Here is a 19,345-nt window from a genome sequence, read left to right as displayed (position 1 = left end):
TAATAAGCAACTAGTCTGTACTGTTCTCTAAAAATGCATGCAGCTCCATCTTGAGCTGACTACAGCAGCTTTCTCTCCCCCTCAACTTCTGCCCAGTGCTTCTCATTTTCAGATCATTTACCATCTGTTGCACTAACAGCTACTTAGCTTGATATGTTAATTCTTCACTTTTCAGATATGAAAGCTACTAGTGATTTTCAGTGCAAGTTCAAAATAAGATGCACTCTAGCAAAAAAACTTGAAAAAAATAAATACCTGTGCTTTTGGCTGATCTGCTTGTTTGAGGGACTTGCTCTTCTCAATCTTGTACAGCTGGGCTTTTGCCTTTTTCAGGAGACTGGCTACCCTTTTGTCAGTCATTGGCAGTTTGTCTGCTTGAGCCAACATAGAGCTGATGGAGGAAGCGGAATGTTTGACAGTGCTTGACGAAGGAGTAGAAAGACGCAGAGCTTTTTCCTTCTCCAAAGATGGCACAGTGGGGCTGAGGTCCAGTTCTGATTTGTCTAACCCCCCTCTACCTTTCTTGGATGTTTTGGTTTTGATGGTTGTCGTATCTACCAGAGCAGCAGTGGAAACATCTGCCACAGGATCTATTGCTGTAGATTTTTTCCGTCCAGCAGGTTTTTTTGCCGAAGATGATGCTGCAACATCTTCACTGACAACTTTTTCTTTGGGCATTTTACCTACAGGAAACAAAGCAGAGCTGCTCTGAATTTCTGACCCTTTTCTCCTTTTCTCTTTCCTTGACTCCCGTTTGTTTTCCTTTTCTCTCTCTCTGTCTTTCTCTCTGCTCTTGTCCTTCTCCACACTTTTGTCAGCATCTTTATCTTTGGACAGTTCCTCTGTAGCCCTGTCTTTGTTCCTCCCTCTCTCTGTCTGGGGACTTGACGTGAACCAGGGAAAGAGAGGAGCAGGACTACTAGATGAGAAAGGCTCTGCTGGAGTGCTAGTCTGCTTCCTTGGTCTCTGGCTTCTCTCTGCTGATTCCCCAGACTGTGTTAGGGAATGAGAAGGAAAAGTAAAAGTTGAATTTAAGGCACTAGTGGCAAGAGAACTAACAGAAATGCTAGTTAATGAGGAAGAGACAGAAGACTGTGGGGTGAGAGTTGTCAGGTCAGAGGTACTAAGTCTCCCACTTCTTGTCCTCATGGAGTGCGAAGGAGATCTGGGTTCTGATCGGATAGGACTAAACACTCTTCTCTTTCGTTTTCTAGAAGATACACCTGTTGCAGAAGTTCCTGCAGTGGTTCGACCAACCGATGAGGGCAAAGTTACAGATTCAAAGATTCTGGAGTGGGCCTCACTTGGAGTGAATCTCGGAGCTCTCAACAGAGGACTTCTCTTGTGCATATCAAATCTTGTTCCAGAATGTAGAGAAAACAAACGTGCTGGAGCTGTAGCACCTGGTGTTGAGAAGCCAGATGCAAAGCCAACATCCTCTGGCGTCAGTGGTGGGGGTCTGAAGTTATCAAATATTGGTTTGCGAATAAGACCCTCTTTGGCATATTTTGCTGATGAGAAGTACTGCGGTTCTGACCTGGAATGCTTTAGAGAGGTCCATCTAAACGTTGGTTCTCGCAGAATTGATTTCCTTTTCTCTTGCATTGGTGCAGCAGAAGTAGGAAGAAACGGTGAGGCTAATGGTATGGTTGGAGGCATAAGCCAAGGGGTATGGTCTGAGATGCTGGAAGCAGGTTGCAGTGGTGGGGGAGGAGTGAGCAAAGGGGGAGGAGGAGAAGAGGAGGACTGCTGCTGCGGCACACTTGGTAAGGCTGACAGCTTTTTAGCAGTCCTCTGGCCAAAACTTCTTTCTGTTATTGAAAATCTTCTGTTTCTCCTGTCACTGTTATCATTTTCAGGGGACTGAGAAACAGGCAGAGGTGTGTGAACTTCTGGAGTATTACTCCGTTCTTCAGAAAGTGCCTGCATCTCTTCAGAAGCCTGAGAGTCTGTAGATGTATCAACGCTAGGGCTACTGGACCGTGAAGAGTCTGAAGACATCTGAGACGAATGCTGAGAAGCAGCACTGGATTTTTCACTGGAACCACAAGATGTAGCACTGAACCTGCTGTTTGGTGTGGATTCTAGTCTGGATATTTTAATAGGAGGATCATAGTCTTCATCTTCAATGAACCGCTTGGGTGTTTTAATAATACGTGAAGAGATAGCACTCACAACTGGCATGATGAACTGTCGGATATTTTTTAGCTGGGTTCTCCCCTTTCTGCCCTGTAGTTTAGCTGCCTCTTTCTCAATCTTTTTTTGCGCCCCCTTTTTAGCTCTCTGCAAGAGTTGCTTTGCAATTGCTGCATCTGTCCTTTTTGTGGAAGGTATAATCCTAACAGGCTTAATCCTGCGTGGACTCTGTCTGAGAGCAGTCTTTTCTTCTTTTGTAAGAGGTGGTGTGCCATCCTTCTCTTTACGTATCCTTTGGGGTTTCTCCAGCTGTGAATTAATGACTAAGGTCGAGGAAGTCTTTAAACGTTCAGAAGATGGCGGCCTACCTCTCCTGCGTACAATCTGAACACTTTTCCTCCCAATCTGAAGTTTTGCCCCAGGCTTAAATTTAGATTTTAGTGGGGAGAGTTTACTAGTTCTTAATTTCTTGATTTTTGTTGCTTGCTGAAATGTAGTGGATGGTGACCTTTTAATTTTTTTCAGACTTTCTTTTTCCTCTTTACTTCCCTTCTGAACATCTGATGCATCCTTTACTTGTGACAATTTGAACTTCACGCTAGTAAGTGTTGGAGGTCTTCCTCGTCTTTTTTCCCCACTTTTCAATTCCTTCTTCTTTACTTTTTCCATGGATGTGGTTTCAGACTTGCTCGAAGGGGAACACACTGATGATGAGTCTGACAGTACAGCTGAACTTCGGTCAGAACTGCTTCGGGGCCTCCCGCGAGGTTTTCGTGGACTAGACTTAACTGAGAGGGAAGTAGAGAATGCAGAGTACACATTAAGTTTCCCTGAGTGCTGGATCAGCATTATCCAGATCACACAAGAATTTACTCAGTATAAATCACACTACCTGCACAACTTGCCAAAATATTTCAGTCCATCAATAAATAAAGTTTTATCATAATACCTGTAAAAAGTTACCTCACAAGAAACCTCTTCTCCCACATAAAATATGATTTAAATAATTCTTTTTAAAAAAGCACGCTTGCCTGTTTACAAAAACTATATATGCAATCACACAAAACCAATATCAACTTAACTATAAAAGGGAGCAATAACTCATAAAGGCATGTACAATGTTTCAAACACATTAAAAGAATTTTTAGCAGATCACAGCCAGCTAAAGGGAAAAAAAAATCCCCCTTCTCTAGTACCATCCATCTGCACTGCTAACAGATAGGTCAGTAAGCCAAGAACAATGTGCAGGGAAAGGCTGATGTAAGATAATTTACTAAAAAAGTTATTTTTAGTTTTCAAATCTATTTAGTACTCAGGATTGCACTTAGAATCATGAAGCAGATGTGCAAGACTTGATTACTCACCTCTACCAATGCATTTCAATCCATACCCACTAACCCAGCTATTCCCGTTCCGGGTCTTCACATAGTTCTGACAATGTACTTCTTTCTTCATTGAACCACCCTATTACCAAGGCTCTCCACAACAGAATTTGCTGGCGAGGCCAAACTGAGTAGAGCATTGTGGTGAGAGCACTTATTGACAAGAATCTAAATCAAGATCAAACTCATTCACTTGCAGTCCAATAATGATTTGATCCTACATCTTGAAAGCTGAAAATACAATTTACTACAGCTTACTCTTAAGTCTTCCATATTTGTTTCATTTCACACACACAAAAAAAGTTTTAGTTACAGCAGATAATCTATTGCAAGGTATGAAAAAAACTCAAAACAGTTTTTTTTTGGTGGCAAGAGGGGCATTTCATTTGTTTGTTTTTTTGAAGGCTACATTGTTGCAACTATATCTCAGAAGAAATTTTCTTAAGAAATAATGCTTATTTTGAGCCCAAGAACTGACACAAGTTTTCACTAACAAACTGCCAACACCTATTTTTTCCTGCAGCTACATATGTCCACCCACATTTGAACGCACTCCTTAAACTAGATTCTTATCATTAAAATAACTGCCTCTCTAAAATACTAACATCAGGTTATGAGTGCTAGTTTCATTAGTATCACTCACTTTTTTACTCAGAGTTCCCCTGCTCCACAACAAATCAGATCTAAAGAGACCACAACGATAGCAAATGTCTGAAACTGAGTAAGTTTAATCCAAAGACTGCTGTGACTTTTATGGTGTATGAGATTTGAAGAGACTGAGCTTCCTCAAGGGAAAAAGCATGTTTTGCTGAGATTCTTCTGGAAAATAACTATTGCAACAAGCAGGAGAGACATGATAAAACCATCACAAAGGAAAATACAAAGTCAGCATCCAATGCTGATACTTGAACATACCTGTGGGGGACCTGGCGGGGCTTCGTACTTTGACTTCTTCATCTGAACCAAAACCTAAGAACTGTTCATCCTACAATGAAAAAGTAGTTTTAAATTTGAAGGCATGGATATTAACACTAAACACAGTTAACTATGATCAAAGCATGAAAAGATTCTAAAGGATTTGCCACTGCCAAGTAATATACCCATATTTGTTCTTCTAACAAACAATTGCTAGAAAGGAAATGCAACTAGTATAAATAATAGCTATAGTTTACAGCTACAGCAGAAATGAAAAAGAGTTATGGGGAAACAAAGGACAAATCTACAAGAAATCAAAACTTAAGTGCATAAAATCTGCTGTTTGTATCAAAGCACAGAGAAGTCTACTCTATAAACTATTATTCAAACTACCCTAAAGACATACTCAAGCAGAAAAATATATATATTTTTACATGTTTATTTTTCTAGTACAAATGCAGACTAGCTTCCTCCCAAACTCATTTAAAAGTCTCTCTGGATGAGCAGAAGCATGTGAGGTCTGTAATTCTGCCCCAAGTATTGTGGAGTTTAAGCAAGGCTTCTGGACTCACTCAAGTCTCTTTCTGACAACTAGCCACTTTCCCTGAAGGCAGGCTTGACAGTTGCTTGCACAAGAACCAGCCGTGATGCTTATGGCCTCTGCAAGGAAACTGCAGTATGACAGAGCCTCTACCACCGCTCCAGAGACTTGCATGCATTCAGATGAATCCCACCCCATCAGTTCCATCTCACAACCACCTCCATGCCTGGCTAAGAAACAACTTCAGCTTCACTGAAACTACTGACAGGAGGTCAGAGTCATCTCTAAGACGTAGACTTCATTCATTCACCACAATAGCCACAGTCTGAAATAGTGCTGAAGAGCTAGAAGCGCTACTAACTCACATGGTGCCAGCACAAGCTTTCTCTCAGAACCACCAAAGGTAGCTCCCTGTTGTTCCCTCTCCTATGGCTCCCAGCAAAGTTACCACCAAAACAGCATTTCTTGCTAAGGGACCACAGCATTTACTAATGTTACATTTCAAAGAGTAATGAGATTAATAGCCGTCTAGGTACACTACTGAAAGTCAAGGACAATTTTCTTAACAAACGACTCTCTAYTAAACAATTCCTGCTAAAACTTAAGATTTTTTTTTTTTTAAACTCACTTTAGATTGAGCCTTTAAGAGATGAAGGCCTGACGTGCATTTTAAAGTTTTTCACTGACAGAGGCAACAGAAAATAAGAAAAATAGGGAGGGGAAAAAAACCACAAACTCTGAAAGAAGAAAAGGTGCAGAGTACTGGATTACAAACAAAGTAGTACCGACCTAAGGTGCAAGACAACAAAGAACATGTTGGTTCTACAAAAGGTTGTTTATTCATTAAATGGCAATTTTTGCTACAGCAAACCAAGGCAATATTTCAACATGACATTAAATGTACTCTGTTCACATTAAGACAGTTTTTCTTCAGGCAGTTTGTAAAAATGCAAGTCCTAATCATCTACGGTAACACATTTTTATGTTGATCTAGTTTTCCTAGTACAATCTCAACTCAGGCAATTACATTCTCTACTCTTCAAGTCCCTCTGTAGCTTGAAAAGAATATGTCATTTGTTGCTTCCTTCTTTAAACTATTGTATAATGTTGCTGTATGCTAGAAAGTAACTATTTCATTCCACTCCAAAGGTGCCTGTAATAACTCTATGTTTTCTGTAACAATTTGAATCTGCAAAAGCTTTGAGATAAGGAAGTACTACAAAAAACAGTATACTGTAACTGAAAAGGTGCAACACTACTGAACAAGAAAAGTTTAGCAGTGCCAAGAAATAAACAATACTATGACTGGATTTAGCTTAGGCCTAATATAAGATTTTAACAGTACTTGTTAATAACAACAACAACAACAAGGAACAGGAAAGCAACATAGCAAAGTTTTTCTTGCATCTGTTTTAAAATATTTTCTCAAAACAGTGCCTGTTTTCATCTTTTGCTCTAGATAATAAATTCTTAATACAACTATTTACAGGATGGACCACCAAGAAAATTTCAGCTAGTGAAACAGAGGTTTAGTTTTAGGATCTTAAAACACACACATGAAGACCATTATCTGTCAGTTTGGGATGAAACACCTATTAAAGCGGGGACTCACAGTTGCCACTTGCCACTGCCCTGTGTGACCAGGCCCACAAACAGGAAATATATTAAGGTATTGGAGTACACAACCAACAAAAATACACTAGCTCCCCTTTGGGAGCTGGGCCAGCCTGACTTCCCAAAGCAGTGGATTCTACACCTTGGTGATCTGCTACCTGCGTGGAAGTCCGCAGATTGAGAGTTACTACCTCAAACAGGTATCATCAAAGCACCTTCTTAATGTTAACTGCCTTTTAATCAGTAAGCATATAAGTTGAAACATTTCAAACTTTTCTTCAAATGACTAGTTTTCCTAGCTCCGGAAGCTGGGAACGTAGACCTGCTATTGATGACCAGGCAGGGGGTGGGATGGGGATGACAACTATCACCTATATTTGAAAAAGCTCTCTATACTAACATTAGACAGTTGATAGGATTTATACGTAAAAATACCAAGTACAAGATACCTACCCTGTGAATATTATTGAAAGCTGTGACAGTGCTGACTGTTTACCAGAACTACATTATTTTACCATTTATTGTAACTGACTTGGAATAGGAAAATTGTCTTTACATGTCTACAGGCAAGTTGGAACACGATAAAAAGAAGCAAGGATTAAGACAAACTGTTTCTCAATTTTTTGTTTGGTTTCCGTTTGATGATCCTTGCTGTTAAACAATGCAAATAGTGTAAATTTTCTGAACAGAAAGGCGATTCAAGTTTTCAACATAAATATATGTTCTAGCAAGTCAGTTACAACATATACAAACTTAGGCTGCAGTTCACAATTGCTGTAAGCAAATATAACTGCACATTGTTGAAGGGGTCAGTGCAGCCTTTCCCCACATTCCTGTTGCCTATCTGCTCTTTCCAGTTGCAGCAATGATGTCAAGAAAACAGGAAAAAGCACTGATAAAGCAAAACAAAAGAATTACACCACAAATCCAAAAGCATTGTTTCTACCAGATGAATCTTGTATCAAACAGCTTCCAAAATATAAGACCGTCTTCTTAAAAGAATCCAAGATCTTTCCCTGAAAGGAAAAACTATCATTTCTCAACTTTAATCATATATTAATAAAAACCAAACAAATACAGAGCTGCGAAATAAATGCTGCAGGAGTGCATCACTCCACACTCGTTTTGCACACAGCACTGCAGATCAGTCGCCTTGTCACGCCTGCCTGCCACTCCCCGGAGCACGTGGGCTCGCTGCAAGATGTAAACACTGCTGCACCGGCACTGCCTTCACAAGGACATGCGCGCCGGGCAGAAAGGGTCTCCGACACCAAAAAAAGGGCAGGCTGTTAACTGAAACCAACTCATGCTGAAATATTATAAACACTGAGACAGAGAATGCAACCAGATAAGCAATAAGCTACATATGAACAGTCAGGTTTAGAAGTGTAACTGAAACAGCCACTTGCTCCAAGTAATTTCTTCATTAGACCACCAAGAAAGAGACCTGCTGCATCTTCAAACACACAACAATGTGCGCATAGTGTATGTTAGCTATATATGCCATATGATGCTTACTTTTGTGTAAAAGCAGCACACTCCTTCCAAGAAAACAGAACTTATTGCCACAAGCAGATGAATCTTTTAATGCACGCTTACAGTCCTGTAAATGAGAAGTGTTAAAAAGCACTAGAGTGTTACCCCACCTCTCTAACTCAGGGAGTCAGGAGAGCAAGCATGCTACAAGTAGGTAAGATACAAGCACAGCGACGGTGAACTGCACAAGACCAGGCATTTCCTGGGACATCAAGGCATAGAGCTTTGAAATCCCAATTCCCAATCCTTCCTCTAAGTGCTAGGCTGTATTCCCTTCAAAGTTCAGACATTGGCATTCAATCCCTGAACTTGCAATGGCTTTCAGTTTCCTTATTTTCTTCCCTTTTCACCTGTTAATTTAACTGCCACTCCCACTATGAAATCCTTATATTCCCCTTTTCCTTACCCTTCCAGATATTTTAATAGCAGATCACAAAAGCAACAGCCCAGTGCTATTTCCAGTGCTCTCTCTCCCCCAACAATTTCAAGCCATGATGACTATCTCATCAACCTCTCCCACACCCAGTTCAGGAATACTCACTGCATTTCTATCTGGCTTGTTTTGGTCTTTATTTTTTTGCATCCTGCTCACCTGAAATCTTCCCTGCCTCTTCAAGTACTAAAACAGAGTATACATTGGAGCTATGGAGGATGTATCTTGAAATAAGCATGCATGCAGCTACAGGTTTTGAAGTAGGAAAGCAAGTGCTCTTAGCAAGTAGGTTGCTGAGCTAAAAATGAGAAAAAGAATGAAGAATCTTCTTGCAGAAAGGAAGACTAAGCGAGTTCTAATGCATACAGATTCCCACAAGCCATCTTTGTCATATCTATCTAAGGAATATGGAACTCTGTATAATTATTTATCCTAAAGACCACTTGGGTGAAAGAAGATAGCAATAACTTGTTTCCATAAAACAATTCAGTTCCAAGTCTCTCAGCTCCAATTGAACAGTTCCCCCGTGCTTCACTCTTTTTTTGAGTAGGAACAGTTCTGAACTCATGCTGGTAGCTCATCACTGTAGCTCCAGACCCACAATACTGCAGTGTGAAAAGCACACCTCTACACAGAGTTCTCGCTACCACAATTTCAATGTGTTCAGTAAATGCAAAAGTTATGCTCTAAAGACTATTTGTTTTTCCAAAAGACCATTTAAAATAATATACAAATTATTTTCTAGAAGAATTTACAAGATTAAACTAGAGGCTATGCCTGGCCAGAGGCAAGCAAATTCAGAGTTTAATCTAAAATAATACCTTATACCAAAATCACAGTTGCTGACAATTGACTTACATGTGTCTGAAACACTCACTGTTAGTCAACTATTGCAAATCCCAGGTGACAAAGGAAGAAAGGCACCTAACACATGAAATGCAGTCTTTAAATGGTTCTAATTTGCAGCTTTTAGAGCAACAGTCAAACACACATTATGATCATATACAAAACACTCCTAAAACCTGAAAAACAAAGTTACACAAAACCAGCCTTACCGAAAACATGTATGACCCTATCTGTTAAGAAGCACTGGGAGAGACAGCTTATATACTTGTAAGTACTCCCTTTGCTTCAGTGTTTGTATATACTAAAAGCACTTGTACAATTCTGTTTTTAAGTCTCATAGTAGTCTATCTCATGCAAAAGTTAATAATATCAGTAAATATGGTTGTGGAAGTTGAGCTTTCTCCCTAGCAAAGTGTGGAAAACAGAACAACAACAACAACAAAATCCAGGTGAGTTCTGAGCAAAAAACAAATCTGGAGGGTAGCTCTGACATGCTCATGGAAGAAAAGGTGTCACTACAGTATTTTACATAAAACATTTACATGAAGAAGAATCTAAAACTGGTAAATTCAGAGAAAGACTTCTAGCATGTTAAACAGGATTCTCCATCTTCATGCTGCATACAAGTACTTAAAAATGAAAGATACACCTACATCTGACATGAGCTTTTATTTAAGTGCTTTTTCCTTTCACAAAAGTCACCATGGAATGAGATGCAAAAATAAATGCTGTCTAATTACTATTTGTTACCCAAATACTGCTGAAACACCTGCATGGTTTTACCTTTTCTATTCTGGTTTTACTTTTAAAAAAAAAAAAAAAAGTTCTGAATCTGACTTTTGCAGGTGTTTGCTCTTGAAAGGATACTGTCAGGGCTTGCATCAGACCCCTCCTTAATTCAGTCTGGTTCATATATTTATTTACCCACTTATTTTGCTATTTCACTTTCCAGAAACAAGTTTAAACCTTTCAAGAACCCTGCGCTCAGTCAACAGGCCCATTTGCAACTCAGTAAAAGCTGAATGCAGATGTAGAAGGCAGGTTACCTAACCATTGGATTTTAAAGCTTCGAATTCTCACTTGGGGCGCAGTTTCTACACCTGCTCACAACTCTGTTATCCCATCAGATGAAACCACAAACTGGTTAGACTGAACATGACCTTATAAAGACAGGAAACAAGATTGCCAAGAAAAGGCCCAAGTACTACAGGTGATGGGGTATTCACTAGAATCCCCCTTTTCAAATCCAACCCAATATTGGTGTCTATCATGTACTAAGTTAGCATTAATGTTATTTCACTTTCATTTATACTCTATCTTCCCAATAACATTAATTTTCCTTCTTTCTTTCTAAAACCTGTAGGAAAGCATCAGTATGATAGAATGTTTGCTATTTGTATATATAAAAAGTGAAGAAGCAGTTCTTAGATACACACAAACACATTGCAACCTTTAACGAGCATGAAATCATTCAATTGTTCTTAGTCACTGAAAGAAACTACTCTTCCAAAAGCTTGTCCTTACAATATTCAAAAAGTAAAAAGACAACTAGAAAAACTAAAACAACAACAACAACAACAACAACAAAAAAACCAAAACAGATTTCTGTATTTAAAACCATTTGTTGACATGTATTTAGAGTTGGAGGGGGGAAGGGGGAAATCTTTCCGCTCCCTGAGAAAGCCAAAATTGCCAGTGGTAGAAACCTGCAAATACAGTTGTTTTGAATTAGATTCTTGAAAATGAGTTGCACATATGCAACTCATGAGTTGCAAATCTAATTTCCACTAGCAAGTGTGACAATTGGCATTTACAAAACAAAGAAAGAAGTGCAAGTCCCCTGGATAAGATGATCTCAGTATATACAAGTAGTCAGAGGGGGAAAGACTTTGTCTAGCACATAAAGAACTGACCAGATCCTTCAGGAACCGTGAGGTTGTGCTGCAAAGAACTAATTTGCAAAAATGTTGACCACGTGCAATTAAACCCTAGGAACAGAAAACAAATATGCCATTTAAGTTATGACATTACAGTTTGGTGTTCAAAGGTAAAGGTGTCACATGACAGAAGCGTATCTTCTAATAACTGTTCTTCTGCTCAGAACAAAATACTGGGATTGAAGCAGCACAGGAACTCATTACCTGATTTTCTATCATTCCAGCCACCCTTCCACCTTTCTTGTGCATTTTGTGAGAAGAAGTACATACTCAACCACAACTGCAACTTTTACTTCCCCTAAGGAGTTTTCCAGGTTTGTTTCCCTCCTGCCTGCCCCAGACGAGAGTCTCCATAGAACTGCGTACTGAAGAAGGCTAGAGAGAAGAAGAAATACACATGATCTCCTCTGTTCTGCAGAAAGAATCCCCATTTCCTGCTGTCCCCAAGAGGCAGTTCATGTAAGACTTCACAGAAATTTTCTATCCCAACCCCACCTATCGCCAAACAATTTTGAAAGATACAACTTCTCTACACATATTTGGAGACTGGGACCATGAAGCAAAACAAAACAAAACCACAGCTGTCCGACAGTCTTGAGTTTCATCTGTCTGTATGTTTATTTGGCCACTATGAATGTTTCATTCAGTTTGTTATTTTTGATTATTATTTTATCTGCAGGTACTAAATCAGCACTTTCTATATTTTCAACAACTGCATGTCATAATTCACTGTTGGAACCTGCATTATTTTTGAACTGAGCACTGTTAACCTACTTTTCCAAAAGGATACAATAATTCTGGCTTTGGCTCAGTATCCTGGGAATGATCATTTCTTCTTATTTCCTACTAAACAGTCACCAAAACTGCCTACAGTAAAAATCCCTATTCAAAAAACAATTACTTTGGCTTCATTTACAACCACAAGTAGCATGACCACTATGTCATTCATGTTTGTTCAATGACATTCATGACTATATCATTGACCTCAAAAAGGTATTTTCACAATCTAGGAGAGACTTGTAACTTATCAGAATTAGAAAGGATCAAGAAGGCCAGTAAATCCCAGCATGCATTTGCAAGGCTAAAACACCCAGTCAGTCGTTGCATGTCAAAATTCAGTTCTGAGGCAAATTAAGCAGGAACAGGCTCTCTCCAGCTTTGTTACCAGAAGTTACTGTAAAGCACAACAGATGGAGAGTGATTAAAAACCATAACAGTTTTGAACATGACCCCATTTACCTGAGAAAGAATAATGCGACACAATAAAGGTCATTCAGGATTATAAATAAAAGGATGAGAAAAGGCTCATCTCGTGCAAGACATGACATCTAACTAAGCAGGCAAGGAGCGATCTCCTGATCTAGACAGCAGAGTTTTCACCTGCTTCTCCTAATAAGACTACGTAAAATAGCTTAAATCTCAAAGTTGGGAGCAGATGAACAAAGGATTTTCTTGAAGTAACCTGGTTACTTCCAGAACAGAAAGTTGCAAGCAAATGTCTATATGAACTAAATTAATCTATTACAACACTCTTGAGCAAAATTATTTTTCATGGAAGTTCTGACTGAAGACCTCAGAGGAAAATCCATGTTCAGATGAAAAATATCCTGAAGGTATGGATTTTTTGATCTCTCTCCAAGGAATAATAGTATAACCCATATTGTTATGGATTCTTAAAGCTGCACAGGACCATCATCAAAGCTGACAGTCAGAAGCACTGGAAACAGCAATGCGGCTGTTCTAATCCGCTCTCAAAGAGGTTTATTTAATTTCAAAATAGAATCATCTGAACAATGATTTACTTCCCTTCCTGTTCACCATCTTGGTTTTGGCCCCAATTATACAGCACCTCATCTTCTTGGAAAGAGAGATGCTATTTTTAGAAGCTCATTCAGAAGCTTGCTTAGTAACTATGGCACAACATCTAACAGACTCCTCTTCTTTCAAAAGAGTAAACATCCTTAGAGGTTGGCAATATGTAACCCCCAAGACAAACACTGGGTGCACTCTTAGCTTTTGACTGGAGTGGAGTCATCTGGTAATTCAGGAAGATGCCTTACAACTGATTACTAAAGCTAATTCTTTGAAATGCAATGTCACTAATGAACAGCAGAGCATTGGGGGTTACTGTTACTTACTTACCAGGCTGAGGGCCCACTTACCCTTCATTCTTTAACTGGACGAGTATCTAGAAGTTCAGAACAGGAATGACACATAAAATTTACCAGGACTTCTCCTCAAAACAGTACTGATCTATACAACATGCTCTTACAAGACCTTCCTGAAAGCAAAGTAAAACTTCACAATGTCACCTCTACCCAAGACAATTTTCCAATTAAAACAATAGAAAGATACACCCCTGCTGTTGGTTTGCATCTATACCCTCAGCAATTAACTATAACGCAGACACGATTAGAACTCCAGCTTCCAAATTCCCTCAGACGATACCTAATTTTAGATTTAGAAAGAGCAAGCTGCTCTTTATTGGGCTCGAGCTCAGAGAGCACCCATTGTAACAGTATTACCGAGTGCATAGACCGGCCTCGCCAGCTTGCTAGAAGGAAAATACAAATATCCAGTGTTAAGAGATAAGAATACAGTTGCTCTCTCACCATTGGGCCAAAACTGGAGGCAGAAAAGACTAACTTACAACAGTCCATTAACAAAACACAATCAATCTGTGTCTTCTGCAGAGTCATGGTTCCATCAACTCAGCCTATGCTCTACATTCAATACTCTACAAATTATATGTAATCTGTATTCCTATATACTATATGAATAATTCTGATTTACAAATTTCACTCTGAACAAACAGGAAATGCTTTTTAAAGCACCTGAAATGGTTTCATTTGGATCACAACAAGCTTTCAATACCACCTCTGAGGAAAAGGGTCATCCAAAGTATTACCTAGAAAAATTTAACTTGCACCCAGTGAGAGAAAAGCAAGACCACAGCCTCCTGAACCACATCTAACAGAGCTCTGGCAACACAGCACTTTGGCAAGCTAAATCTCTCTCTCAGATCCATAAATGAATGTTTAGAACACAATACTTCAGCTGAACTTGGACAACTGAGAACAGGAAAGAATTCTAGAGGTTGCTTTTAAATAAAAGCAGACATAACTAACAAACAATCAAAGTTGCCCAGAAACATCAAAGCAGTAGGTTGAAGCACTTCAGATACTTCTGCATACACACAGCTATACTCTAAATTGCCATATCAATATATAAAGAAAATCTTTAATAGCAGCAAACTCATCTTTCACTTCTTCTAAAGAAATGCATGTTATCCAACAAAGAATTAAAGCATTTTAAAAATATTTTAACAGCTGAACTATGTGTTTTCTGATGCAGTGCAGGGAAAAAAAGCACACCCTTCTATGAGATCTTTTGTGGTATCCCTTTAAACTTAATACCCAAGAATTCATTTACAGTCTGTGCACAAGACTGAACTGAGGAGACTGACCATAATGAGCTTTAATATCAACAGTGAGAAAACAGAGGCTTAGGTAGCATGACCACCTAGTTAAAAGGATTTGCTGCCCAAGAATTATCGAGTTTTAATAGTTTGCCAGAACCCACACTCTTTGCCAAAGTCATCCTCAGTGGCCACCAAACACAAAAAGAGAAACCAGATACAGTTTCTCAGCAGTGCTACTCTTGGTCTGCCCTATACCAATATTTCATCACAAAACTATCTGGTCTAAATAAGAGACTGGAGGGGATGAGGATGCCTTCAATAAATGTCATACTACATTTTATTCAGGCACTCTACAAGATAGGTTGATAAAGAGCCGTTTGCTGAAGAGAAAAACTTTTGCTGTCYCTTCAGAACCAAGAAAACAAAGCCCCTCTACCAAAACACTCCCTCTGAATGACAGATCAACATATTTTCTGCTTATTGAAACAAAAATGTCTCCTTGCCTCAGTTTTATTTCATGTAAGGCAGCGCCTTTTTCTGTTTAATTCTCACAGTGTAAAAGCAGTACAGGTAGCAAGCTTTGGCATTACAGCTAGAAAATACAGTAGGCACGTTCCACCATACATGGTCTCAGGAGAAGAGCTACCGGGCATGCTTTTAACCACTTGTGTGTGGAACCCATTAGTACCATTTCACATATATTCAACAGGTCAGGAGGAGGCAGCCTCAACACGGAAGAACTCGAAAGCCTGTTAAAAAGGCTGAAAAATGAACAACTGTCTCAAAGAGTTACCCAACCTGTTCCCTCATTTCCTCCAAATGCAGTACAGTAAAATCTGTAGTTCAGTACTTTGACTTCAACACCAAAAAAATCAAAAAAAAAAAAAAAAAAAAAAAAAAAAGCCAGTGAAATACACTGCTGCAAGAGTCTGTCCTGTGAATTTTACAGTTGAGGGAAGTGCAACATCAAAAAGTCCCAGAGCAAACAGGTCAATGTACATTATTGCTTCTTCTTCTGAGACTACATTATCTCTCACTCTTGTCACTGAGAAGTGTGACATGACATTCTATCAAAAACACTCCCCTCCCCCCCCCAAAAAAAAACCCAGAATCCTTTCCTCCAAAAAGCTTCACAAAACCAATACTCTAAAAGTTATGAGTGCTTTGTAACACTGACTGAATCCTGGAAACAGGCAGGGATGGTTAAAACATGTACTTCAATTTTCACACTTCTGACAAATGAGCTCCTAACTCTTCAGAAAGGAGAGCAAGCATGAAGAAAAGAAGCTCTACTTCTTTTGGGCCACAATCAGTACTTTATCGTTTATGTTCTGTTTTACACCAATACCCAGAAAGTGTTGATCTCTCCATTCATATATACTAATAAATGTTATTAATAACAGGCAGGGCTGTGTACATGCGCTTCACAAATTAAACACACAGGCAGTTTTATAATGACCATTCAACAGAGATTTAGGAAAGGAAGTTCTCCGGCAGACAGAATTTTAATACAAGTGTAGGAAAAATTATCAGTACTTTCAGCTCAGGCATGACTGTGGCCATCATAAGGAAGCCACTCCTCCCAGCACATGAATCTAGTACAATTTCAAAACAAGTTCAGCCATCAGTGAACATCTAAGGCTCTAACATTTACCTCATAAAAGATTATGGTCCATGTACAATTACAGCAACACTACTAGAGCCACTATCATTACTATTATTATTACATTTTCAACTCCTTTTCAACTTTCTGCAACTTAAGTTTTCACTTTCAAAGTGATGCAGATTTATCAAATAAACTGTCAACATGCATCCACCACATGCAGTCAACTTCCATCTCCTAAAGCTTCAATTAAATTTCAGGGATGGGGAGGGAGCTCTGAAGTGACAGATCTAACAGATATATAACAACTATACACAGACTTCTCTTATACCAAATATTTAAGTAACAAATCTAGAAAACACAGCTGAAGGTTTTTAAACATTGTAAAAATTCCACCTATTACTTAACTGTCATTCATATCAAGCAGAAAGGATAACATTCAGTATGAATGCCATTTTTTCCAACTAGTTATAGCTTTACTATGAAAAAAATCCCCACTCACTCTTACTGTGCCAAAGTCAAATATTGTAATGTTGCTCCCTTAAAGCAAGCTGGTTTCAAGATAACTCAGTGAAAAACTAAACCGCAACGGAAGCGAAGGATTCATACAAAGTCACCAGAAACTGGGGAGGAGGCAGGGACATCCTTTGCCTCTCTACCTTAAAAATAAATAAATAAATAAAATAATAATAATTACAATTAAATAGCTTTTTTAATGTTGGGATTTCACTGAAGAAATGAGAACTGTCATATAACCCAGGGGCACCTGGAACTCAGGTACCTTTAATAATACAAATAAAATCTGCTACATTCTGCAGCATGGCAAAGGAGACAAGGGAAAAACTGATTATAATACTTGCTCTGGAGTTCTACTTTCCTGTTAAATCAAATGAAATGTTGATATTAACACATATTTTTGGTAGGTACTTACACAATTTAAGACAAGAGTGCAGCGTTCGGTTCAGAAGTCAAAAAAAAAAAAAAAAAAGCAATCAGAATGAAAAACGTACATAAAAATATAGCACAGCTTCTTCTGCTTTGCTTTGATCACTACAGATTCCTAAACTCAAATTGTCAATTAAGATTTTATTCCAATGCTGAATGCAAACTCAGCTGAAGATTTTAATTGGTGTGGTTTGGGGAAAGACCTCAACTGCGGAATAAAACAGTGCAAGCGTTCGGCAGTTATTCAAAGGTCATAATGAGTCCTAATAAGCAGAGGACTTCTGGAAACCCCTACTAGAAGGAAAAAAGCTGAATCCAAATTCAGGTACCACACAAGCATCAGAACTTTACTGTTTCAGCAAAAACACGCAGCCACCCTCTCCTTTCAAAAAGGCCACAGGCATGCACCCATACTCATCTCCTAGATGTATCAGAGCTCTTTCCGCATCCCTCACTCCCACCACACAGAAAGCTTGTACAGCAGGAGAGAAGGGTTTTTCCTAGAACTTTTGATGGCCAGTAGCTGTGGTGCACTAGTTCAGAGTAGTGAGATCTTCACTATGAAAAAAATCCATGCAGTATAAGTCATCAGTTAAGAGAACTAGGTCTTTAACAAGTAAAAATACTTTGGTTCTTAATTATCACCGAGGGAAAGAGATGTTCCTATATTGGTGATGGGAAAAAGAATTACTGAACCAACTAAAGTTGTACGCCACACTGAATATACAAGAGTATCTGCTTGCCTAATGTCTCATAACACTATTAACTGTTGTAATTTTAGAGTGAGAAAAAGCATCCTGGGTCTACTCTTTCCTTGCTCATGAGTGGATGAACCTCAACCTACAGCCACCAAGTTACAAGGAAATTTTACCATTACTTTCCACTGCATATAATATTGTAAGGCAGAATTTTTTAATAGCTCAATAAAAACTTTTAAGATCCAAGAGACACTTTCTTTCTCAACTGCTAACACCAAGGATTTATTTAACTATTTTATTTTTAAGCAAAGATATCCTAAAAAGTCAAACTTGCAAAAATCATCTGAGATATTTTAAAGGTCTGAGATACAAAAATACACTAAGACAAACTGAGTGGAAGAAAAAAAAAAATCCAATGACATCCTTAAAAAAAACAAAATATCCCAACCAACTCACCTTCCTCCTCATATAAAAACTTCTCAACTTGTTAACTTTGTGGTCAGATTGGTAAGACAGATTTCAGTTGTTTCTGTCAGTAAACCAGCATTTGTGAGATATTAACTTCTTTTAAGCAGATATAATAAATTCCATTTAACCTAGTCTATTACAAACAGACATATTTACAAATATTATAAACAACAACCTGTAAGAATTTTGTATTAAATAAAAGGGATGCTACTGGGCAGTCTGACTTAAAAACATCAATGTTGTATTTACTAGGTTAAAAGTGTTTCCATGATCAACTCTGAGTTTGCGAATATGACCCCCCTCCTTCAGGCACTGCAGCCTGCTGGAGCTGAAACTGCAGCCCAAAACGGACTCTAGCTCAGCTGAGACTGACTAGTACTGCTCTACAGTACCTAACAGAAAATACTAAAAGCAAGTCCAAGAAATGTAACTAAAACATGCTTTTATACATATTTTAATAGACTTGGATATTATCAGTGACGAAAAAAGCAACGCAAACGCTTTTTAAGAGCCTAAAGTATATACAAAGATATGCTCATGCACTCCACACCTGACAATTTGCCTTTAGAACAAGAGACACAACTAGCCTTTATGAGAAAAGGCACTCCTGGTACAAAGGAAGTTGGATTTTTTTTTTTTTTTTGCCGGTGCAATGACAGAGTTAAGAAGTGATGCAAAATAAGAAACACAGAAAAGGAATGGTGCAGCCTGTAGTAAGTAACACACCCCCATCATGTCTTCCCTGTTCTGTCGGTAGGTGGGTTGTTGTCAGACTCTCGCTCTAGCTGGCTTAGGCTTAAAAAAATGCAGGCAAGAAGAACACAACACAACCCCCCCTTCCCCCCGGCCAAAAAAAAAAAAAAAAAAAAA

The 19,345-nt window shown here is 38.7% G+C and overlaps 1 protein-coding gene across 4 annotated transcripts in view; it reads right to left on the bottom strand.

The window, feature by feature from the left end:
* KMT2A (lysine methyltransferase 2A) overlaps positions 1 to 11,647 on the bottom strand; it is a 47,181-nt gene extending 35,534 nt beyond the window's left edge. For 3 of the 4 annotated variants that reach the window (XM_026057873.1, XM_026057874.1, XM_026057876.1), the window contains exons 1-3: positions 11,545 to 11,647; positions 4,434 to 4,503; positions 256 to 2,924 (exon numbers count right to left, since the gene is read on the bottom strand). In XM_026057873.1, coding sequence (XP_025913658.1) covers positions 256 to 2,924; positions 4,434 to 4,503; positions 11,545 to 11,589 — 2,784 coding nt within the window. In that variant the 5' untranslated portion in view covers positions 11,590 to 11,647. Of the gene's footprint in view, positions 1 to 255; positions 2,925 to 3,500; positions 3,685 to 4,433; positions 4,504 to 11,544 lie in introns of those variants that run through there. The other variant, XM_026057875.1, reaches the window with a different exon arrangement.
* Positions 11,648 to 19,345: the final 7,698 nt, after the last annotated feature.

The sequence above is a fragment of the Apteryx rowi genome, unplaced genomic scaffold, assembly GCF_003343035.1.
Source record: "Apteryx rowi isolate R43461 unplaced genomic scaffold, aptRow1 scaffold_141, whole genome shotgun sequence".
In the NCBI taxonomy this organism is placed as follows: Eukaryota; Metazoa; Chordata; class Aves; order Apterygiformes; family Apterygidae; genus Apteryx; species Apteryx rowi.
This window is presented reverse-complemented; position numbering and strand designations above follow the sequence as displayed.